The 24,740-nt window shown below is 45.0% G+C and overlaps 1 protein-coding gene across 5 annotated transcripts in view; it reads right to left on the reverse strand.

The window, feature by feature from the left end:
• RNF19A (ring finger protein 19A, RBR E3 ubiquitin protein ligase) overlaps nt 1–24,740 on the reverse strand; it is a 78,878-nt gene that overhangs the window by 22,255 nt on the left and 31,883 nt on the right. For all 5 annotated transcript variants that reach the window (XM_061604357.1, XM_061604348.1, XM_061604366.1 and 2 more), the window contains exon 3: nt 14,406–15,184. In XM_061604357.1, coding sequence (XP_061460341.1) covers nt 14,406–15,001 — 596 coding nt within the window. In that variant the 5' untranslated portion in view covers nt 15,002–15,184. The remainder of the gene's footprint in view (nt 1–14,405; nt 15,185–24,740) is intronic.

Genomic DNA, 24,740 nt, shown 5'->3' on the forward strand with positions numbered 1-24,740 from the left:
AATTAGATTTAGTCCTACCCTCCAAGGCAGAAGAGAACAAGTCTTTGCCCTTTAATGCGACAGCAGTTCAGGTGATTGAAACAGACCAGGAAGGGACTCACCGCCCCCGCAACTGTCTGTTCCTCCTAATGGAGAGTAACTGAAAGTAGGGGCTTCCATTCGTGTAAAATAGTGTTTACAGATTCTACTCCAGGAAAACAATGCCATTACAGCTACTTGACTCACAACATACTAGTAAGCCAGCTTGTATTCTGATCTATTAATTTCTGGATATCTTTAGATGTGTTAGATTTCATTTGAGGAAATATGATCTTAACCAATAATACCCCATTAGTTATCTGTACCCAGAGTCAAGGAACAATAGATTAGATTTGTATAAAAGCTCACAACAAAATAAACTGTCAGTCTTTAAGGTGCTAGAGGCTTGCTAGAGGGCTTGTCTACAAGAGACTAATAGCTATTTTTTCTGATGCATTACAAAAAAAGCTTACAATAATTAAGGTAGTGACCATCTGAGTGAAATGAATCAGTAAGTCACACAACTATCGATTATGACAGACCCATGCACTAAGTCAGTCAAACCAGTTTAATACAGAGAGGGGGGGGGGAGAGAGAGCTGTTCTGAAATATACTGCAAAAAAAGCTCTCAACTGTATTTGAATCTTAAAATGAATACTGGAAACAAATACTATGCAGTATGCAAAATACAGGCAGCATGGGGTTGAACATGCAAATTGCAGATGTTTTAAGTGAAAAAGCAAGCGCTGAGAAACATGTCATTATTTAGAATTTCTTGCCTAATGTCACAATCTACCTATGTTAAACTGGCCGTTAAAAAAGAAAGTCCTCCAATATCATATGTCCCCATAGTCAGGGGGCAACTAGTTGGATCTGAAGGTTCTATCGGAACTTTGTGGCATAATACTGGGGTACAGTTTTTTCTTGAAGCCCCCTTGGTTTGGAATCCACATGTTGCCATGCTCATGAATGCCGTGGTGGGGCAGACGGAAATATTCAAAGTGGCCACAGAAAATTAGCAATATCTCAAATTCAAACATCTCAAACTAAAACAAACTATAATTTTATGATTTATATCTAGAATTGGATAGATAAGCAACAGTTAGTAAGATGCTAAGTGCAAAGCCAGGGGAAGCAAACCCATGATTTTGCAGTGTCTGTAAACGGAAAGCTGGACTTACCGTGAAGTGTCCTTCTGGTCAGCGGGGTAGTGGAGCATACAGGAATGGGTTAACTCCTTCTGTAGGCAGAGTCAAACTTTAACAAAGTGTTAGACGGTGGCCAGCCAGAAGGGGAGGGAACCACCCTCTAACTATCAGTCATGATAAAGCTGACCCAGCGAGGCCAGCCACCTAAACATCGTAAAAAACTAATGCAACGTGTGAACCGTGGACAGCAAAAGAATATGGAATAATAGTAGACAGTACAGGAGGATGTCATGGGAGGCCCTCCCTACACTATCAGGGTTACCACACAAACATGATTTGCCTATAGACCTCAAAGAGGAGATCTTTCCCGCCCCTTAACCTAGCCACCCCTGCAGGGTGGGACTGTATGCTCCACTCCCCACTGACCAGAAGGACACTTCACTGTTAAGTCCAGCTTTCTGTTCTCAGCCAGCGGGCTAGTGGGGCATACAGGAATGGGATGTACTGAAGCAGTAAACCACACATCCCGAGGGTGGGATGCAGGGCTAGGCCACTACTCTCTGAAGAACCCTCCTGCCGAAGGCTGCATCGGCGGAGGTGAACTTACCCAGCTTGTAGTGCCTGATGAAGGTGGATGGGTGTGTTCATGTAGCTGCCTTACAGATCTCCTACAGTGGTCCCTCCCTGTGGAGCGCAGCCATGGCTGCTGCCCCTCTGACTGAGTGAACAGTAATGCCACTCAGTGGTGATCTGTCAGCAGTCTCGTATGCCATGGACACACACTCCCTGTCCCATCTGCTGATGATGGAGCATGCCACCTTCCATCCCTGTGCCCCCTTTTTGAAGGAAATAAAGAGAGATTCTGTCTTACAGAAAGACTCAGTTCTGTCCAGATAGATCTTGAGCATCCACTTGACGTCCAGCTTGTGCCATACCTTTTCCCTAGGATGAATAGGGTGTGGACAGAAGGTAGGCAAGGAAATGTCCTGCCCCCTGTGGAACACCGAATTCACCTTGGGCTGAAAAGCGGGATCTGGCCGGAGCACCACTTTATCGGGGTGAAACGTGCAAAGCTCCTCACGGGCTGAGAGCGCTCTGATCTCTCCCACCCTCTGAGCCAACGTCACCGCCACCAAAAACACTGTCTTAAGGGTAAGTAAGTTAACAGACGATGTTTGAGCTGGTTCAAAAGGCGAAGAGCAGAGGGCCCTGAGAACCAAGGGGAGTTCCCAGGAGGGAAATCTGTGCAGAGTGGGGGGAGATACGATGGATGCCCCCCTCAAAAAACATTTAATCTAAAGATTAAAGAGCAGCCTCCCACCGGGGAAAGCACACTACCCAACACCAATGCCTGCTGCTTCAGCATGTTAGGGGCTAACCCCTGATCCCGACCATCCTACAGGAAATCCAGAAGAATCTTAAGATGACACAAACTGTGCATCTGGTGCTTACGCCTGCACCACCGATTGAAAGCCCTCCACATGGTCTCATAAATCCTCTGGAAGACCTGCGCAAGGCCAATATAATGCCTATGATTCTATCTGAGAAACCCTCTCCTTTCAATCTCCACGTGTGAAGCTAAAGCCAGTGTGGATCTGGGTGGAGCAAGGATCCCTAGGAGAGAACGTCTTGTCTCTGAAGCTGTAGCCAGTGTGGATCCGGGTGGAGCAAGGATCCCTGGGAGAGAAGGTCTTGTCTCTGGGGAAGCCTCCAGGGGGGTTCCAAGCTGAGGTCCACCAGATCAGAGAACCATGGATGTCTGGACCAGGGGGGAGCTATAACCACTGCCTGCACTTGAAGGGTTCTGAGCCTGTGTATGAACCTGGTCAGGAGGAGCAGAGGGGAAAACGCACACAGGAGACACCAGGCCAGGGCGCAGAGAGGGCATCCACTACCTGCACGTTCATCTTGGATGCAAAGAGATCTATGCACGGGGTCCTCCATCTCTGTACCAGCTGACGAAAGACCTCACTGTGGAGAGCCCATTCGCCCGACTGCATCTGTTCTCTGCTGAGCCAGTCTGCCTGGGTGTTCAGGGTCCCCTTCAAATGAACTGCCGCAATGGATACCAGGTGCTGCTCCGCCCACCTGAAGATGAGACTGGTTTCTTTCTGCTGAGAACCTGACCTCGTTCCCCTGACAGTTCAAATGAGCCATCGTGGAGACATTGTTGGTCCAGATCAACACATGGGCTTGTGCCAGGATGGGTAGGAAGTGCTGGAGAGCCAGTCCGATTGCCCTGAGCTCCAGGCAGTTGATTGACTGCACCCTCTCCTGCACCTGCCACGTTCCCTGCACAAACAGATTCAGGCACGTAGCCCCCCATCCCATGAGGCCGGCATCCGTGGTAACAATTGTGGCTGAAGGAACCCTGAGTGACAGATCCTTTCATAGATTGGGCAGATGGCACCACCAGAGCAGAGTCCCTCACCTCTCTGTTGACTAGAACTGAGCCCGTCCATCAATGAGCAATTTTGTCCTGGAAAGGCAGTAGAAGCCACTGCAATGCCCTGGAATGAAATCTTGTCCAGCGTACTGAGTCAACTGCCGCTATCATTGAGCCCTGGAGCATGGCTGGGTTGCTCTGCTGGACCAGTTTGCTGCTGAGACAGGTAAGTAGTTGACACTGAAGTTTGGATATCCTGTCCTCCGACAGGAACAACATGGCCTGCTCCGCGTCTATCACAACCCCGAGATGTTGAAGGCACTGCGTCGGTAGCAGATGACTCTTGGATGTGCTGGCGATGAAGCCATAGGCTTCTAGACAGCGGATGGTACTCTTCACACCCTGTCTCGCTCCCTGAAGAGATGGGGCCCGGATAAAAATGTTGTCTAAATAGGGGTACACGTATACCGAGTGCGCGGATGCCCCACGACCGCTGCCATGAGTTTCATGAAAACTATGGAAGTGGAAGAGAGACCGAACGGCAGGGCTTTATACTGGTATTGCTGCCCTCCGTGTGCAAAGCGCAGATACTGACGATGCTGGGGCAGAATCAGAACATGCAGATACGCCTCCATAAGGTCTATAGAGACGAGGAAGTCTCCGGGCTAAATTGCCTCCACAATCGACCAGAGCATCTCTATTTTGGACTACTGTAATGCACTCTACGTAGGGTTACCTCTGAAGACGGTTCGGAAACTTCAGCTGGTGCAGAATGCTGCGGCCAGAGTTCTTACTGGGACAAAAAAATTTGATCATATAACACCTGTCCTGGCCCAGCTGCACTGGCTACCAATATGTTTCCGGGCCAGATTCAAAGTGTTGGTTCTTACCTATAAAGCCCTTAACGGCATCGGACCGCAATACCTGGCGGAACGCCTCTCCCGCTATGTACCTACCCGGTCGCTGCGCTCGACGTCGAAGGCCCTTCTCCGTGTCCCAACGCATAGGGAGGCACGGAGAACAATAACTAGAGCTAGGGCCTTCTCAGTGGTGGCCCCCGAACTATGGAACGCCCTCCCTGATGAGATACGCCTGGCGCCTTCTTTGCTATCTTTTCGGCGCCAGGTAAAGACCTACCTCTTCGCCCAGGCATTTTAAAAATTTTAAAAATTTAAAAATTTGAATTTAAAATTGAAAATTTTTAATTATGTTTTATTGTGTTTTTGTATTTTAACCTGTTTTATTATGCTGTACACCGCCCTGGGAGCTTATTGCTATAGGGCGGTCTAAAAATGTAATAAAATAAATAAATAAATAAAAATAAATAAATATTTTGAATTTCCTGGGCCAGATGAACTGATTCAGAAACTTCAAGCCCAAAATGGCGCGAAAGTTGCCATTGCATTTGGGCACTGTGAAGACAGAGAAGACCCCTGATCCACGTTGAGGTGTTGGCACCTGTTCTATGGAGCCTATGTTTATGAGATGAGCTATGGCGTCTAGGGTTCTCTGTCTTTTCCTGGGTCGTGAGCTGTGGGGGCCAATCTACACTTGTCTGTGGGAATGGTTGAGAGTTCCAGGGAATACCCCTTCATCACTGTTTCCAATACCCATTTGTCGGTTGTGGATGCTGCCCATGTCTCCGCAAAAACCTGCCCTCTGCCCCCGACTGGGTACTCTGCAGCGTCATGATTGAGCTGGCTTGGAACTGGGCTTGGGCTGATGTTGTCTAATGAATCTACCTCCAGTGGAAGAAGTTGGTGCTGCTGTCGAGCTGTAATCCAGGAAGAGCTCCAGGAACCTCTAATCTGTTGTTCCTATATGCAGAAATATAACTTTTCGGACGAAAGGACTGTCCTGATTTCCTACGAGATTGCTTGCCCTCGTCCTTCTTCTTAGTCATGGGCAAGGCCTTCTTCTTGTCCTTGGTCTTCACCACATGGTGATCCAAGGACTTGCCGAAGAGGTGCCCTCCCACATAAGGGAGAACACTGACCGGCTTGGGAATGGTGATTCACCTCCCATTGTTTAAGCCAAATGTCTCGTCTCACAACCACCACATATCCTAGAGCTCGCGCAGAGTACTGCAAACTATCCATGGAGGAATTGGCCAAGAATTTGGCTGTCCTGGCTAACTTATTCCCTCCCAGACATGTCTGGCATCTGATGGGACTTCCTCCATCAGTGCTGTGAACCATTTAACCGCTGCACGGGCCAGAAAGGGGTTAGCTGCCGATGCAGCTCATGGATAGAGCCGAGGCCTCATGTGCATGCTGAAGGGCTGTGTCACTGTGCCTGTCACCAGGGTCAGACAAAGTGTCCCCTTCTTTGGAGATAGCTGTCTTGGCTCCTAAGACCGATACCGGCTCTTCTATGGCTAGCATTTTCAGGCTGTCCACTACCGGTGAAGGGAAGCTGTACAGCTTCCTGGACAATACGTGGGCCTTTTTTGGTTTGGCCAGCTGTTCCCATTCCTCCTTGACTATGTCTTTAAATAGCTTCCGAAAAGGAATGCTAGTAAATGTCTCCCATGATCTAGGGAAGACATCTGAAGAGCCTTGCTGCCCCTCGTCCCCAAACTCTGCATGAGAAGGGACCTCCTTGGACAACTCCAGCTGCAGGCAAGCCATAGCTTTAGTAACCAGTACTGAATAAGTATCAGGAAAATAAGCCTCTTGTGCACCAAGGGGGGAAGTGGAGCATTGTCCCCCAACAATTCTCCCTCCTCCCTCTGACTCTTCCGAACCTGAATCACAACGCCCAGCGGTCTCTAATGAATCTGGACGAAGGGTCTCTCCTCTGTAGGAACGCGGGCCCCCAGAAGAGCGCCCCTTTCCATGCTTCCTGTGGAGGCCTTTGCATCTGGTCCTGCCCTTCGCTTAACTGGACTGGAACCTGAAGAAGAGAGGGACCATGAGGGTCATTTCCTCCTGTGAGAGCGAGCTAAGCGCTTAGCCAACGAAGCCCCAGCTTCCCTCATCATGGCCTTACTAATCCACACCACCATGGAGGAGGAAGACCCTTCCTCGGACCCATGATGACTCCTGGTCTTCTTGTGGCGATCGCCCCCCCCCCCGCTGCAAAGACGCAGACTGAGCAAGGGTCCTTGTGATGTTCCTGTATTAATACAGGAACATCACAGTCCTCCCTGTTGAAGGGAGGCCAATGTGCTGAGAGGAGTCTGGTCTTGGCCCTACTCCCCTCCACTGAGATACATGAAGACATCCTCCATAGAGGATTGGTGTTCCACTGCCTCAGCCATTTTGGGGGGGGCTATACTGGGCTCCCTCACGAAGACGCCTCTGGTTGCACTGGGCAGCTGTAACCCAGCAATAGGGAACACCGGGTGCTGCCTAGAACAACCAGCTGTCTGTTCCCGCCAAAGCCGAGCAAGGCTTTCCTGCCACTGAGGGACTCTCTAAGGCGGTGTCGTATCCAGGTTGGGGCTCAGGAACCAGACCAATTGGTGAGAGCAATTCAGTTTTTATTAAAGTAATATCCAGGCAAAGACTGCGCCGTCTCATGAACTTCAATTACAAAACATAACCTGCGACATGGAAGAGAGTTGACAGAACAAGGAACCACTATTCCCCCGTCCCTTAAGAAGGGGGCAATCGAGCGCGAATTCTCTCACTCCGCCTCAAAGTGCTCTCATCCACACCCCTCCTCTCCCCCTTCTTTTGCTGTCTCCTTGTACGTGGTGAAGGGGGTGCCACTGCCCCCTCCCCTTCTGAGGACTCTGATTCAGGTATGGGGGAAAGTGGGGGGGCAAGGCCTAAACCATCTGGCTGCTTCTTCTTGCTTTTCCCTGGATCAGAAGGAGGTTGGATTCGCCTTTGCCCTCCCTCCTTCTCCAACTGCTCTAAGCTCGAAGGGGGAGGAGGCGTGGGAAGCTCACGGGAAGGATATGTGTCTGTTGGACATTCAAGGTCTTCGCTGCCAGACAGTTCTATCTCTGAGATTCCCTTCCCCTCTTCTGCTTCTCTTTCACACGGCTCTGACCAAATGACCCCCTCCCTCTCCTCATATTCTGAAACATCAGGGCCCCAATCCTGCATCCTGACACCATCCCCTCTCCCATGCTGTGCTTCCCCCCAACTTGTCGGCTTGGGACAATGAGGGAACCGTTGATGAAAGTCTTTTACTAAGTCCGGGGCATGAACATCACTTTCATTTTCCCATGATCTGTCAGCTGGCCCATACCCCTTCCAGTGAATCAAATACTGTAATTTGTTACATTTTCTCCTTGAGTCCAGAATCTCTACCACTTCGATCTCAGTATGTTCATCCACTATTACCGGTGCTCCTGGAGATTCCACTGGTCTTAACTCACTGGGAGGGGCTGCTTTCGTTAACAAGGAGCGATGAAACACAGGATGTATTTTAAAAGTATCTGGCAACTTCAGACGATAAGCCACTGGATTGATTTGTGCCTCTATTTCAAAGGGCCCCACTCTCTTATCCTGCAGCTTCCTGCATTTGCCCGGCATCTGGAGGAAGCGGGTAGACAACCATACCTTGTCTCCTACTTGAAGGAGGGGGGGGCCCCCGTCGATGTTGATCAGCAATTCGTTTACACTCCGTTTTGGCCTCGTCTAATTGTTGTTTCAGTACCTGCTGCACTGCCTGAAGCTCCTGCAGAAATTCCCCTGCAGCCGGTACAGGCATACTTCCTGTACTGCTAGGGAAAGCTTTGGGGTGGAATCCATAATTAGCAAAGAAAGGTGTTTGTCCAGTACTGGTATGCAAGGAGTTATTATAAGCAAATTCTGCAAAATGCAAATAAGAGACCCAATCAGTCTGTTGGTAAGACACATAACAACGTAAATACCTTTCTAGAACAGCATTAAGTCTCTCCGTCTGCCCGTCTGTCTGGGGGTGATGCGCTGAAGAAAGTTTTAACTCCGTCTGCAGCTGTTTCCAAACAGCCCTCCAAAATTTAGCTGTAAACTGAGTTCCCCGATCCGAGACTAGGCTATTTGGCAATCCATGCAGTCGATAGATTTCCTTTATGAACAGTTTTGCTGTTTCTCTAGCTTCTGAGGCTCCTGAGCAAGGAAGGAAATGTGCCATCTTGGTCAATGAATCCACTATGACCAATATAGCCGTCATTCCTTGTGACTTCGGTAAATCAGTTATAAAATCCATGGAAAGGTCCTTCCAAGGTTCGGTCGGCGTGGGTAGAGGGTGCAGCAACCCTGCTGGTTTTCCCGTGTCTGCTTTCGCTCGCATACAGACAGAGCAGGATTTTACATAGTTCTCAATGTCTTGGCGCATTTGGGGCCACCAAAAATCCTTAGCCACATTCTGAATGGTCTTAAAGATGCCAAAGTGCCCAGCCGTGATAGAGTCATGACACTGACGCAAAATTCTGAGTCTTAGGTCCCTCTTTGGCACATATCTGGCAGCTTTAAACCACAACAGTCCATCCTTCCAATGGAAATTTACTTCTGAATCCTGGTCCTGTTCCATTTCCTGGATATATTGTTGCATGCATGGATCCCCCTGCTGTGCCTTCCTGAGCTCCTCTTCCCATGAAGGCTGGCATAATCCCAACATCAGCTTCTCCGGCGGGACAATGTACTGGGGGGGGGGCTGCCAACTTCATCTCCTTTGTATTGCGGTTGTCTAGATCTGCTCTCTGATTTTTTGCATGGGCATGGTAAGTAATCCTGAAGCTAAACCTGGCGAAAAACTGCGACCAACGTATCTGTCTCTGGTTCAACTTCCTAGCTGTTTGTAGACTTTCCAAGTTCTTATGATCAGAATGTACTTCTATCTGATGCTGGGCTCCCTCTAAATACTGTCTCCAATTCTCAAATGAGTCCTTGATGGCTAACAGCTCTTTTTCCCACACTGTATAATTTCTTTCGGCATCCTTTAATTTTCTGGAGAAATACGCACAGGGATACAATTCCTTCCCGTCAATGCCTGGTTGCAAAAGAACCCCCCCCCATGGCTACATCTGAAGCATCCGCTTCCACGACGAAAGGGCGGGTAGGGTCAGCAAAACGCAAAATAGGCTCAAATGTGAATTTCCTTTTCAGTTCCTCGAAAGCTCTTGCTACATTCTCTGTCCATTGAAACTTTCCTTTTCCCCTTAAACAGTCAGTAAGGGGGGCTGTTAGCTTAGAAAATCCGGGGATGAATTTTCTGTAGTAATTGGCAAATCCCAAAAAACGCTGTACGTCCTTCTTGGTGGTCAGCTGGCCCCAATCCAATACACAACTCACTTTTCCTGGATCCATCTCCACTCCTCCTGCCGAGATTCGGTATCCAAGGAAGTCCAAAGATGACAAGTCAAACCCACATTTCTCTAACTTGGCATACAAGTGGTTCTCTCTCAGTCTTTTCAACACAGTTTTCACGTGTTGATCATGTTCTTCCTGGTTCTTTGAAAACACCAGAATATCATCCAGATAACAAATCACATACTGATCCAAGAGGTCTCTAAACACATCGTTCATAAACTTTTGAAACACGCCAGGAGCCCCACATAGCCCAAAAGGCATCACCAAGTATTCAAATTGACCATAGGAGGTGTTGAAGCCTGTCTTCCATTCATCCCCCTCTTTCATTCGAATCAGATTATATGCTCCCCTTAAGTCCAGTTTCATGAAAATTGTTGCAGAACGCAGTTGGTCTAACAATTCCGGAATCAGGGGCAACAGATAACTGTTAGGGATAGTAATTTGATTTAATGCACGGTAATCATTACAGGGTCTGAGTTCACCTCCTTTCTTCTTCACGAACAGCAAGGGGGCCCCTGCGGGGGATTGTGAGGGACGGATAAATCCTCGCTTCAGATTTTTTTCCAAAAACTCTCTCAGAGCCGCTCTCTCTGGCTCTGTAAGGGAGTAAATTCTTCCAGCTGGAATGCTTGCTCCTGGCACAAAATCAATGACACAGTCATAAGGGCGATGAGGAGGTAATGACTCTGCTTCTTTTTCATTAAACACATCTTCAAAATCCACATATTTCGAGGGAAGGGCCACTTCCTTGACCTCCTGCTAGAGCTTTTACGGTTATCTCTGGCTGACAGTTCTCGTGACAGTACTGAGAAGTGAACCATACAACCGCATCCTTCCAGGCTATCTTTGGTTCATGCTTTGCTAGCCAGGGCATTCCCAGAATCACATCGAAGTTCGAGAGATCTGACACATACAAGGAAATTAACTCTTCGTGCCCAGGAATTTCTAGTTTCAATTCCTCCATGGCTCGCGTCACTCCGCCTGATTTCAAAGGTCTACCATCAATAGTTTCCACTGACAAGGGGGTGTCCAGTTTCCATCGGGAGATTCGGTAACGTTTTCCCAACTTTGCATCAATGAAATTGGTAGAGGCTCCACTGTCAATCAACGCAGTAGAGTTAAACATTACTCCTGCGAAAGTTGTAATCCGAATAGGCAGCACCAGTACCCCTTTTGAGGGGGGCTGTGCTACCGTAGGCCCGTTGTACACGGCAGCCCCCAGCCCTCCGGCCTGCACGAGAACTGGGTACTTTAGTTTCCCGATGGCCCTGTTTTATCCCCTTTTAGTCCGCATTCCCTAGCTACGTGGCCCGGCTTTGAACAGTAGAAACAGAGACGTTCCCGCCAACGCCTTTCTTTTTCCTCTTCTGACAGCTTCGGACGAGCCCCTCCCTGTCCTTCTCCCGGGTTACCTGGCATCCCTGGAGTGGAAGGGATTTTACTGTGGGATGCTGAAGCTGAGTATCTCTGTACATCCTGTTTCTTTTCCAGGCGTCTTCCTTCCAACCGGTGATCAATTTGCAGGCACAGCCTAATCAGCCCAGGCAAGTCAGTTGGGGGTGTAGTTCTGGCCAGATCATCCAAGATCTTGGCATTCAGTCCACTTCTGTACATAAACATCAGGGCTAAGTCATTATAACCAGTTTCCCGAGCCAGAATTTTAAAGGCATTAGTATACTCTGAAACAGTTCCTTTCCCTTGCTTCAAAGCGCCCAATTGCCTCGCCAGTCTCAGCTCTTTGAGGGTCCTGAAACATCTCGGTCATGGCTTGCATAAATCCTCGATATCTTCCTAGAATGGCATCCTTTCTTACCAGATAGGGAGTGACCCACTTGGCAGCTTCCCCTTCCAATAGACTGATCACGAAAGCCACTTTGGCCGCATCACTAGGAAATTCTACATTCCTAATGTCCAGGTACATTTCACATTGAGCCATGAAGGTGGAGAGTTGGTCACTCTGTCCCGCATACTTAGGTGGCAATCCAATCGGGATCTTAACCACAGCGGCTGAAGGGGTTGCCCGCATTTGGGCTATCGTGGATTTCAAAGTTTGGTTGTCAGTTTTCAATGTCCTCACTGACGCCAACAAGGTTTGGACATCTGCCTGTAAATCTGCAACAGTAGTCCTCAGCTGTCGCACTTCCTCCGCCTCAGAAGTGGGCTTTGTCCCCCCTGCTGCTCCCTGTTCCATCTTGTCACATTCAAGTGGCAGAAGCGTCGAGGGTTGGGTAGGTGGTTCTGTCAAACTGTCGTATCCAGGTTGGGGCTCAGGAACCAGACCAATTGGTGAAAGCAATTCAGCCCCAATCCTGCATCCTGACAGGCGGGAAAAAACCCTTCCCCTCAGCTATGTTTGCTGCTGAGGAGAGCCCAGCCGGATGGAAAGAAGCAAATAGCCTCCATCGAGAGGCCGAGGACAGATCCTGGCTCCTCACGAGGTACTATGCGTCTCTACCACTTTGCAGGATAAGTCATCCCTGTAAAGTCCTGCACTGGAACTGGGCGCTATGCACCATGCTACCACACAGCTCTGACTGCCGCCACTCCAAGACAATGCATGGGGCGAGTCCAGAGCTTGGAAAAGTTACTTTTTAAAACTACAACTCCCATCAGCCCCAGCCAGCATAGCCACTGGATTGGGCTGATGGGAGTTGTAGTTCAAAAAAGTAACTTTTCCAAGCTCTGGGCGAGTCTAGGACGCCCCCCGGATATCCCCTCCTCCAGTCCCACAGAAGGACTGGCGTGATGTTGACTGCAACTGCTCTGCGACAACGGAGGGGCCTGGGACACTTCCCAGCTACCTCCTTCCCGCCAAACCGAAGTCTTCACTCCCCCCCTCCGCTCTTCTGCGCTGAGGGGAAAATAAGCATGGAGCGACAGCCGCTGCCACCCACCGCTGTTGAGGAGCCACAGAGGGGCCTGGGACTCTTCCCGGCTACCTCCTGCCAAAACCAACCACTACTCTTGCCTTTTGGAAGCGCAGGAGTCGGGCGCTGTGTCTTCCACTGCCTCAGGGATGCCACAGAGGGGCCAGGGACAGATCCCGGCTACCTCCCCCCACACACACTGAGGCTGAGAGCAATTGAGCGATGTAAGGGGGAGGGGCCTGGGACAATTCCCGGCTACCTCCCCACTAAGGGCAGATCGAAAAAAAACAAAAAATAATCCTTCCCCCCCCCCCCATTGCCTACCTCTCCGGGGAAAGACGGAGAAAACCAAAAGATTGACAAGAAAAAACACTTCCATCTCTGTATCCATGACTCAGATACAGGAGCATACAATTGACTCTGTTAACTCGCTGGAGGCAGAGTCAAGACTGGCAGTTAGAGAGTGGTTCCCCTCCCTTCCAGCTGGCCACCATCTAACACTTTGTTAAAGTTTGACTCTGCCTACAGGAGGAGTTAACCCATTCCTGTATGCTCCACTACCCCGCTGACAAAGACGAAACAGCACCACAATCAAAGTTTGGCTAGAAACCAATGCTGTAGAGCAGCCTTTCCCAAGCTTTGAGTCCCCAGATGTTGTTGGACCACAACTCCAATTGGCATTGCCAATGGATGGGAATAGCAGCCCAGCAACATCTGGGGACCCAAAGTTTGGGAAAGGCTGCAGCAAAGCATACAATTACTGTTATCTGAGCTACTCTGAAGCACTTAATAAGACTTTATTCAGTTTATATATATTCCAATAATTACTATTCAACACATGCAGATGTGAGAAAACATGTTCATCAGTTGTATTTTCGCCACAGAAAACCAATTGCTCCCCTACTACCAGTTCATTTTGCATGCTAACATCTTCACACCCCTGTACTTTTTCCTCACCAGCCACCTGTTCCAGCTACACACTTCTACTTGCTAATGTAGCACCTCATGTCACAGTATTACTATATGCTTTTAAAATATAAAGTGTTTAGTTTAATGGCTTCATAGATACAAACATAACCTTATATGATAAACACTAATGCATAAGCGGTATGTTTCTAATCTGAAGCTACTAGTTTGGTGAAGATTAAAATCATCTGGGAAATGAAAGACACAAACCTGTTCAGGTTTAATGACAATATGTTTCCTTATATATTAAAGAATTTACAGTTTAGGAATAAGTATTCTGGTATTAAGCAACAAATTGGTTTACGCTCTATTACACTGCATTCCTGCTGGCAGCTAACATTTTGGATACCCAACATAAAAATTATTGCTGACAGGATATGTAATTAAGGAGCCAACTTACTAATTTTATATCAGCTTTCACGATAAACATTCAACAAATTGCTAGATTAAAAAAAATAAAATATTAAAACCATTTCAACTTGATTTTAAAGGAACTAAAGCCACTCCTTTAAACACTTTGCAGCAGGAAACAAGAGCATTTCACAGAACAAATCTGCGTCTGTTATTTTACTTTGTTTTACATATGCCATGAACCAACAAAACATCCTCAGCTCTATGAGGAAGACACAAAACTTCAAATACTAAAATAGTTACTACAGCATAAGTTATTTCAAGCAATTTAATAGAATAACAGATTTCAGAAAAGGACAAAATTCATGGGCTTCATTAGAATTGGTGGGAATAGAGGAAAGAAAAAAAGATAACTTACCCACAATCTGGAGCAGGACACCATCTACAATCAGGGTCTGCCACAAGCCATCGTCTAAGCATAAATTCCTCATATTTTTCCATCAAGACGTCATCATTTAATATCAACCTAATATCATGGGGATTAAATCGCTCAGAGCACTCTGGACAGCTGATATTAACTCTGCTCTCAGAGATTTCTATCCGGAGATACTGACGCAAGCAATCTACACAAGATCTATGGTGACAAGTCATTATTTCCGGAAACCTCTCCTTAGAGTGCCGCAAAAGGCACAAGGGACACTCCATGAAGTCTCCGCTCTGTTTGCTGCAGACAGTTGTTCCATTGTCAGAAGACACATAGGAAGAGAAAATAGAGTTCTTGTCTGTGCACATTTCTGAGTGTATACTTTCAATACTTGCAATGCCATCCACACCTCCATTTATTTCTCTGGATTTGCGTTTTGTATCCCTTTTTCTTCGAAAGAGAGACCCTAGTGAAATCCTTCTTTTCTTTGGTGCCTTTTTAATTGAAGGTAAGCTTACAGAGGAAGCAGAAGATTGCAAGTCCCTATCAGATCCCATTTGCCGATGTAAACTCATGGCTAAAACATTCATCAGAAATAGATCAAAGCATGTGTGCAACACCGATCATTTTAAGGATAAAATTCCTATTTAGAAGCAGCACACTCAGAGGTCATGTTGGGAAGGGTGCTAAGTCGTACTATTCATGGTCAGGGCAGTCTTGTTCACATACAAAGTTCTTCACAACATTTAATTCCAGGAACTCTTCACAGAACTCTATAAATATAGAGAGGGGAAAGAGAAAGACATTAGCATTACATATTTTCAGGTTCTTTATTATTTTCAAAGGACTTGTATTATTCTGCCAGCTCCTATTACAGGTGCCTCAACTAAACCCCCACCTTGCTTGCATCAGCCTCCTGTTGCATTTATGTCAATTAGCAACTTAATAAAATTAGAGGGCAAGACTATTTTATTATACTGTACAGGATCTATCCAACGAGAAGACAGATTCCAATACGAGAATGGATGGGGAAAGTCTGAACTAAAGCAAAAGGGTAACAGGATAATTTCAAGCAATATGCTTCGGGTTAGAAAATTTGTTATAAAATGGCAACACAGTAACACTTTTCTGTATGGATTTTTTAAAAAAAGTATATACAAACAGCGGGAGGCAAATGTTGAATATGACAAATGGCAATTTCCTACACATGTGATGTAAGTACACCTGCGCGGAGGGAAGAGTGGACAGTAACAATTCCTCCCCTGCCCCAATTATAAATGCATTAAAATCCAGTCATTAAATATATTCTTACAGTCTTATAAAAGAGATGCTGACTGTTAAAACTGCCAGATTAGCTGGTAAGGAGCAATGAAGAGGGAAGCACACCCATCCTCCCCATACCCCAATAGCCCTATTGGTCCTGGGTGTTATCTTGTTGGGGCAGAATCATGGAGGAAGTGAGCAGACCCAGCTGTGGCTAACAGACATCCAGTCAGAGAGCTACAAAGCCAGCACTGATGAGGTGCAGTAGCTGGCAGATCATCCTAACTGGGATGATATCAAAGGGGAGGTGTCTCCTTAGCCTGTTGCCTTCAGAGTTGCAACAGAGGTGCCCTCCTTCAAGTTGGGTTATTTTTCGTGGAGTATCATCCTTTGGTGGGAGAGAGCAACCTGGATGAGAGCCAGATTGCTATCTAGGACAGCATATCTGTGTGACTGAAGGGTGGCAATTTGTTTTATTTTATATGGCCCTGTCAGTGAGTGGCTTCATTGTCTCCTGGTATTTTTGCAGTACACTATTAGTACAGTGGATGGATTGATGGGTGATAGTGGTTTGGTGACAGAGGGAGATATTGGAGTGACTGGGTGGTTGGGCATTTGCATGTAATGCTGGACACACATGAGGTGTGAAAGTAATGAAGGATATGGAGGAACAGCGGGTACTACATTATTTGTATTTGTATGGTAGGGAAACAGTTGGGAATGGATGCAAGGTATCATACCCAGTTTCTCTGTATGCATTAGTGAGGATGACTGCTGCATGTGAGTCAGGATGTGTCTCTGTAATAAGGCGAGTGTAGAGATCCATGACTCCAAATGTTTCCAAAATGAGCTACTACGTTTTGTTTTGGGGGTATTTTACTGTTTTATTTGTATTGTAGTTTTTCAATTTCATTGTTATATATATATTTGTTATTTTTGTAAACCATCTAGACACTGTTTGGCTATTAAGTGGTATATAAATATAAAATCAAATCTTACAATCTAAAAGGCAACACACACTTCCATTTCTCCTGATTCTCCCTTTTGAATATAGTTTTTGCTGTTTTGGCTACCTGAGCAACAACATTCAAGTAATTGAAGTGGAATCAGGAGATAGGATATGTTGGTTATCAGGAAAGAATAGAGGCATACTATTTACGCTGCCAGTGGCCATAATAGAACTTCAAGATGATTGGGCTTCTTTCCTGAAGTAGGAATGGACAGTGGAATTCTGTGAGCAGACAGAGGCAAAAGATTCCATTTATGGGGTTGGGGGGAAAAGGGAGCTGTCCTAGAAAAGAAATATTCCTGTAACTAACATGTGACTGTAAGGTCTAGTAGTTGACAGTAAAAGTAATGCAATGACGTTAGCTACTATAAGTTAGAGGACAGCACCTTGTCTATTGCATTTTGATTACCTTGGGTGACTTTGTATAAACTTGTTACTGTTATTTAAAAGGAGAATTTTTGGCTTGGACAAATTCAATTTCCATGTTGTTATTCTTAAGGCTAACACCTGTCCTAACAGCAACCAAACTACCTTTGTATGCTTGAGGATACATGATAATGAAAAGAAATTCATCAAGTGGTAGAAGCAGTCTCATAATACCAAAAACACTGTCCTCAATCCCATACAGTGGGTTGTCACACATACATTTTAACTTTGTCAAGAATTCTCTGTTACATCATTGGAAAGTAATTTTCAAAATGTAAAGAAAACAGAGCTGCTTTTTAAGATTTGGAAATCAGCTGTCATTAATGAAACTACGTGCATCGTAAAATCATTGTGCAAATTTGTGAATGTGAATACCTGAAGTTCAATGTTTAGAACAATTATCAGTGTGTAGTTCTGAATCAAAGTTTTTTAAACTGTTCCTATGGTCTTACAGTTTGATTTTATTGTGTAACATTTTTGTGTGGGTTGGTATTAAAAAGGCTTCCTTTACCACATTTTAACTTCTGGTAGTGACATTTTCAAAAAAAAGTTCTATAATGGAAATGGTCCAGAGAAATCTAAAGTGGGACCAATGCACACACACGCGCGTGCACAGAGTCAGTAATGGGGCTGAAATGAATAAATGTGGCTATTTTATTTAGCTGGACTTCTAAATGACATTGCAGTTTAGCAAAAAATGTAAAATGCATGCACCCTAGTTACTGTTGGCATCAGCATTACTATGGACACAGCACTTGTTTTGACTGGTGATGCTTCAGCAAAAATGCAACAAATTTGTACAGTGCATGCAAATTTGAAACACAAATCACATGAATTGTAATTAACAATCCTTCAAGGCATTAAACAGGGCAAGTTCCAATATTCATGAATCAGCCAACCACTTTAATAAGACCACCATTTCCCTTAATAGGTTCAATTTTATTTATTATGTCATACAATATAGTACAGGCCTGCTCATGTTATTAAAAAAATAGTTTGTACCTATTTCTATGATGCAAAGTATGAATCTCCCACCATCATGTACCCTGCAGAAACAGGCTACAGTTCCCAAACCTAAAAGCGATTAAATACTAACCAATCACCAAAAATGAACACATAAAGAGTCACAAAATTTTAGTATGACATAAGGTTTTGCAAACTAGGGCCCACTTTGGCAGATGCATGACATTTATTTATTTATTTGATTTATATCCCACCCTTTCTCCCAGTAGGAGCCCAGGGTGGCAAACAAAAGCACTAAAAACACTTTAAAACATCATAAAAACAGACTTCAAAATATATTAAAACACAACCATTAAAACATATTAAAACAAAACATCTTTAAAACCTTTTTAAAGAGTTTTATATTAAAAAGCAATATTTATTTCTTTACAAACACAGGAGCCCCTGTTGAGTAGATTAAGCCTCCCAAATTGCAGACAAACAGGTCCATGTCCTCAAAGCAGAGCAATGTAGGATTTTAAAAAAATTAATTGGGAGCTTGTAATGGTTACAAGTATTCACAGCTCCACAGACAACAGTTTAGACAGCCTCACTTCTTGCCCATGGAACTAGAGAAACAGATACGCAAGAACAGTTATGTAACAGCTGTTCCTTAGTAAAGGGCTAAGGTGGGCATATGAACACCAAAACATAAATCCACTCTTTGAATCCACAGTCTTCTGCTCCTCATTTCACAGAAGGCAAGTCATTTCCCCAAATCACCTCTAAATAAAATACACCACCCATATTCACATGCACATCCTTTCCCTACCACACAGGCCTGGGTCCTCCATTTTTCTTCCTCCGCCAGCCCTTGGCCCAGATCCTCCATTTTCCCCTCCCCTACAGTAACGACCTTTCCGCCTTCTACAGAGGCACAGGCACAGCTGTTCACTTGCTATCTCCACTCCTCTTCTCTCCTTGGAATCCACATGCTCTCCTGCTGATAGTGTGCAGTTCAAACTGTTCTCTCTTCTCTCTGCTGCTCCAGCCCAATTAGAACTGCTCTCTCAGTTTTAGTTAGTGTTCTCATTGGAGAAGAAATAACAGTTTTAACTAGTCTCTCTCATCTCTGCTGTTGGAGTCCATTTCTGATTATGTGGTCAATTATAATGGTATCGGGCATAAGAAAACTGTGTCAGTGAGTTAAGAAAAGCTGGTGGCCATTATAATTTATAATGGTGAAGTGAGCAGAGACCCTGGAGGGCACTCTGGTAGGTCTCTGTGAGTGCACTGGTGCCTTTAAGCTCTGCATTGAGGACCCTGGGCCTGTAGTATATGAGGGGTCAGTGTGGTGTAGTGCTGGATTGGGGAGATCCAGGTTTTAGCCCCTGCTTGGCAATTAAGCTCATTGGATGAATCTGGGCCAGTCACTGACTCTCAGCCCAACCTACCTCACTGGTTGTCATGAGAATAAAATGGAGAGGAAGAGGATCACGTAAACTACCTTAGGTTCCTCAAAAGAAAAAAAGGCAAGATTATTATTATCACTACTATTACTACTACTACTGTGAAATTGCTGATCTGCTAACTAAAATATGTAACTTGTCCCTCGGGTCCTCCTCCATGCCTGAGGACTGGAAAGTGGCAAATGTAACGCCAATCTTCAAAAAGGGATCCAGAGGGGATCCCGGAAATTACAGGCCAGTTAGCTTAACTTCTGTCCCTGGAAAACTGGTAGAAAGTATTATTAAAGCTAGATTAACTAAGCACATAGAAGAACAAGCCTTGCTGAAGCAGAGCCAGCATGGCTTCTGCAAAAGAAAGTCCTGTCTCAGTAACCTACTAGAATTCTTTGAGAGTGTCAACAAGCATACAGATAGAGGTGATCCAGTGGACATAGTGTACTTAGACTTTCAAAAAGCATTTGACAAGGTACCTCACCAAAGACTTCTGAGGAAGCTTAGCAGTCATGGAATAAGAGGAGAGGTCCTCTTGTGGATAAGGAATTGGTTAAGAAGCAGAAAGCAGAGAGTAGGAATAAACGGACAGTTCTCCCAATGGAGGGCTGTAGAAAGTGGAGTCCCTCAAGGATTGGTATTGGGACCTGTACTTTTCAACTTGTTCATTAATGACCTAGAATTAGGAGTGAGCAGTGAAGTGGCCAAGTTTGCTGACGACACTAAATTGTTCAGGGTTGTTAAAACAAAAAGGGATTGCGAAGAGCTCCAAAAAGATCTCTCCAAACTGAGTGAATGGGCGGAAAAACGGCAAATGCAATTCAACATAAACAAGTGTAAAGTTATGCATATTGGAGCAAAAAATCTTCATTTTACATATACGCTCATGGGGTCTGAACTGGCGGTGACCGACCAGGAGAGAGACCTCGGGGTTGTAGTGGACAGCACGATGAAAATGTCGACCCAGTGTGTGGCAGCTGTGAAAAAAGCAAATTCCATGCTAGGGATAATTAGGAAAGGTATTGAAAATAAAACAGCTGATATCATAATGCCGTTTTATAAATCTATGGTGCGGCCGCATTTGGAATACTGTGTACAGTTCTGGTCGCCTCATCTCAAAAAGGGTATTATAGAGTTGGAAAAGGTTCAGAAGAGGGCAACCAGAATGATCAAGGGGATGGAGCGACTCCCTTATGAGGAAAGGTTGCAGCATTTGGGCCTGGTGTTGAATGGGGTAAGATTGCCCCTGAAGGACCAGGTTTGCAGCCTCGGGGTCATTCTTGACTCCCAGCTGTCCATGGAGGCTCAGGTTTTGGCAGTGAGCCAGGCAGCTTGGTATCAATTACATCTAATACAGAGGCTGTGACCCTACCTTCCTGTCCATCTGCTCCCACGGGTGGTACATGCCCTGGTCTCCTCTCGCTTAGACTACTGTAATGCGCTCTACGTTGGGTTACCCTTGAAGACGGTCTGGAAACTACAGCTGGTTCAGAATGCGGCGGCACGTTTGATTAAGAACAGCCACCGCCGTGATCATATCACTCCAGTGCTAGAAGATCTGCACTGGTTACCAGTTGTTTACCGGGCCCAATTCAAGGTGTTGGTACTAACCTTTAAAGCCCTACACGGTTTCGGTCCAGTTTATCTAAAGGAGTGCCTCCAGCATCATCAAATATGCCACCTGACGAGATCAACCTCACAACACCTTCTCTCGGTCCCACCAGCTAAAACAGCTAGGCTGGTGTGGACCAGAGAGAGGGCATTTTCGATTGTGGCCCCCACCCTTTGGAATTCTCTGCCCTATGACATCCGCCATGCCTCCTCCCTGGCAGGTTTCCGCCGAGAATTGAAAACCTGGCTGTTTCAGCGGGCCTATGGGACTCCTGGGTAATCTCGTTTTATTCTGTAAAGATGTGGGTGGGTTTTGATTATGTAGAATTGCTGTTACATTGTATTTATATGTTATTTTTACTCTTTTGTACGTCGCCTAGAGTGGCCGTTCATATGGCCAGATAGGCGACTTAGAAATACAATTTTATTATTATTATTATTATTATTTAGTTTAGAGAAAAGGTGCGTCTTTAAAAGAAGATTAGACAAATTCATGGAGGACAGGGCTATCAATGGCTACTAGCCGTGATGGCTGTGCTCTGCCACCCTAGTCAGAGGCAGCATGCTTCTGAAAACCAGTTGCCGGAAGCCTCAGGAGGGGAGAGTGTTCTTGCACTCGGGTCCTGCTTGCGGGCTTCCCCCAGGCACCTGGTTGGCCACTGTGAGAACAGGATGCTGGACTAGATGGGCCACTGGCCTGATCCAGCAGGCTCTTCTTATGTTCTTATGTACTAGTAATAATATTAGATTTATATCCCGCCCTTCCTCCCAGGAGAAGCCCAAGGCAGCAAACAAAAGCACTAAAAACATTAAACATCATAAAAACAAACTTTAAAACACATTAAAACAAAACATCTTCAAAAATGTTACTTAGAAAGCTATGAAAACATCTTCTAAGATTAAAAACATTTTAAAAAAGAAAGTTTAAGAACATATTAAAAAGCGTATTAACAGTGTATGAAATATTAAATTTCAGACATGCATATTTAATTTTGAAAAAAGTTTGCTGAAATACGTTGAACTGCTCTTGTTTTTTGTGGTCTAGGAACCTATCCCTATTCTTTCCATGTTATTCCTACCTCTGGTAGGAAAGTTTCTGTTGAAGAAGTAATGTCCAGAAGGCATGTACTTTGTTAACTTATTACTGTATTATCACAGCATATTGCACCAGTTCAGTTTGTGTGTGCAAGCAAGATTTCATATGAGCCATTTTAACTGTATAAACACAAACAACTGTGACAGGGCAACAGATTAGAAGAGAAGTCGTAGACAAGAAATAAGAGGTCAGAGTACAAGGCCACATACCAACTTATGAACCATTCATTACACAAAAGGACAAAAATAATCAGCTTTGCCAACTTCAGCATGTCCACATTCCAGACAAGAAACTACAACTCCAAACAAATTAAAGCAACAGGAAATGGCGAGAGCACAGAAGACAAAAAGCCATACCATTATCCAACCTAATACAGAAAACCAATATTTTTTTTAAAAAAAACTTAAAACAGAAAAAAGAGAAACTGACAAGACAGCCCCACCTAATTTGCACAATATACATTTTAAACACAAGGATGGGGAGTGGACAGAGGAATGCTCCATCAATATTTAATCAAGTTAAATAGTAGATATCGTGTTCTAGCTAGTTTGATAAAAGTTTTGAAAAATGTGAACTATGTGGCACTAGAAAATAGCTGACTGAAAACCCAAGTTTGCACCTTTATTTTATTTATTTATTTATTTATTTATTTGTTAAATTTTTATACCGCCCCACTAGCATAGCTCTCTGGGCGGTGTACAGCAAAAATACAAATATATACAATAGAATTCCATAATATAATACCACAAAAACATATATAAACAATAAGGAATCTAAAATCAGTTACAGCAAACTTAAAAACTAATTTAAATTGGATTAAAATGCCTTAGAAAAGAGGAAGGTTTCAACTTGGCGCCGAAAAGACAGTAATGTTGGCGCCAAGCGCACCTCATCGGAAAGACTATTCCACAATTCGGGGGCCACCACTGAGAAGGCCCTAGTTCTAGTTACCACCCTCCGAGCTTCTCTATGAGTCGGTACTCGGAGGAGGGCCTTCGATGTAGAACGCAGTGTACGGGCAGGTTCATATCAGGAGAGGCGTTCCAACAGGTATTGTGGTCCCGCGCCGTATAAGGCTTTATAGGTTAAAACCAACAATTTGAATCTGGCCCGGAAGCGTATTTGAACAATGTTAATCAGATGGTCACCATAAAAGTGATAACATATTTGAAATAGTCAGTAATCATATGAATTGTCCTTAGCTTGTGTTTTGTATACTGATACTTGCTGAACTCTTTACTCTGAACTGTATTTTACAGATATTAAATGAAAGGTCATAAACTCAGCAAAGAACACTAAAAACAGTGTGGGTTACTGTCCTATGACATATTAAAGAAGAAACACAGGATTTCAAGTATTGTCATGTTCCCTACTGTGATTCCATATATGACCAAACACTGGTATAATCTGAACACTGCCAATGTTGTCTGGTTATAATTACTGCCGGTAGCACACAATCAATAACTACAAATAAGGTATACCATTGACACAGTTAAATCCTCCTTCAACAAGGACATGTCCTTATGGTGAGTTATGGCCAAACCACAAACAAACCACACAAGACGGTGGAAAATGGAAATGGACTGCCTTCAAGTCGATCCTGACTTATGACGACCCTATGAATAGGGTTTTAATGGTAAGCGATATTCAGAGGGGGTTTACCATTGCCTTCCTCTGAGGCTGAGAGGCAATGACTGGCCCAAGGTCACCCAGTGAGCTTCATGAAGATACAACGGCTAGTAGCCATTGATAGCCCTGTCCTCCATGAATTTGTCTAATCTTCTTTTAAAGCTGTCCAAGCTGGTGGCCATTATTGCATCTTGTGGGAGCAAATTCCATGGTTTAACTATGCGCTGAGTAAAGATGTACTTCCTTTTGTCTTCCTGAATCTTCCAACATTCAGCTTCTTTGAATGTCCACGAGTTCTAGTATTATGAGACAGGGAGAAGAACTTTTCTCTATCCACTTTCTCAATGTCATGCATAATTTTATACACTTCTATCATGTCTCCTCTGACCCCCCTTTTCTCTAAACTAAAAAGCCCCAAATGCTGCAACCTTTCCTCGTAAGGGAGTCGCTCCATCCCCTTGATCATTCTGGTTGCCCTCTTCTGAACCTTTTCAAACTCTATAATATCCATTCTGAGATGAGGCGACCAGAACTGTACACAGTATTCCAAATGCGGTCGCACCATAGATTTATACAACGGCATTATGATATCGGCTGTTTTATTTTCAATACCTTTCCTAATTATTGCTAGCATGGAATTTGCCTTTTTCACAGCTGCCGCACACTGGGTCGACATTTTCATCGTGCTGTCCACTACAACCCCGAGGTCTCTCTCCTGGTCGGTCACCGCCAGTTCAGACCCCATGAGCGTATATGTGAAATGAAGATTTTTTGCTCCAATATGCATAATTTTACACTTGTTTATATTGAATTGCATTTGCCATTTTTCCGCCCATTCACTCAGTTTGGAGAGGTCTTTTTGGAGCTCTTTGCAATCCCTTTTTGTTTTAACA

This window comes from Rhineura floridana, chromosome 1 (genome assembly GCF_030035675.1).
Source record: "Rhineura floridana isolate rRhiFlo1 chromosome 1, rRhiFlo1.hap2, whole genome shotgun sequence".
In the NCBI taxonomy this organism is placed as follows: Eukaryota; Metazoa; Chordata; class Lepidosauria; order Squamata; family Rhineuridae; genus Rhineura; species Rhineura floridana.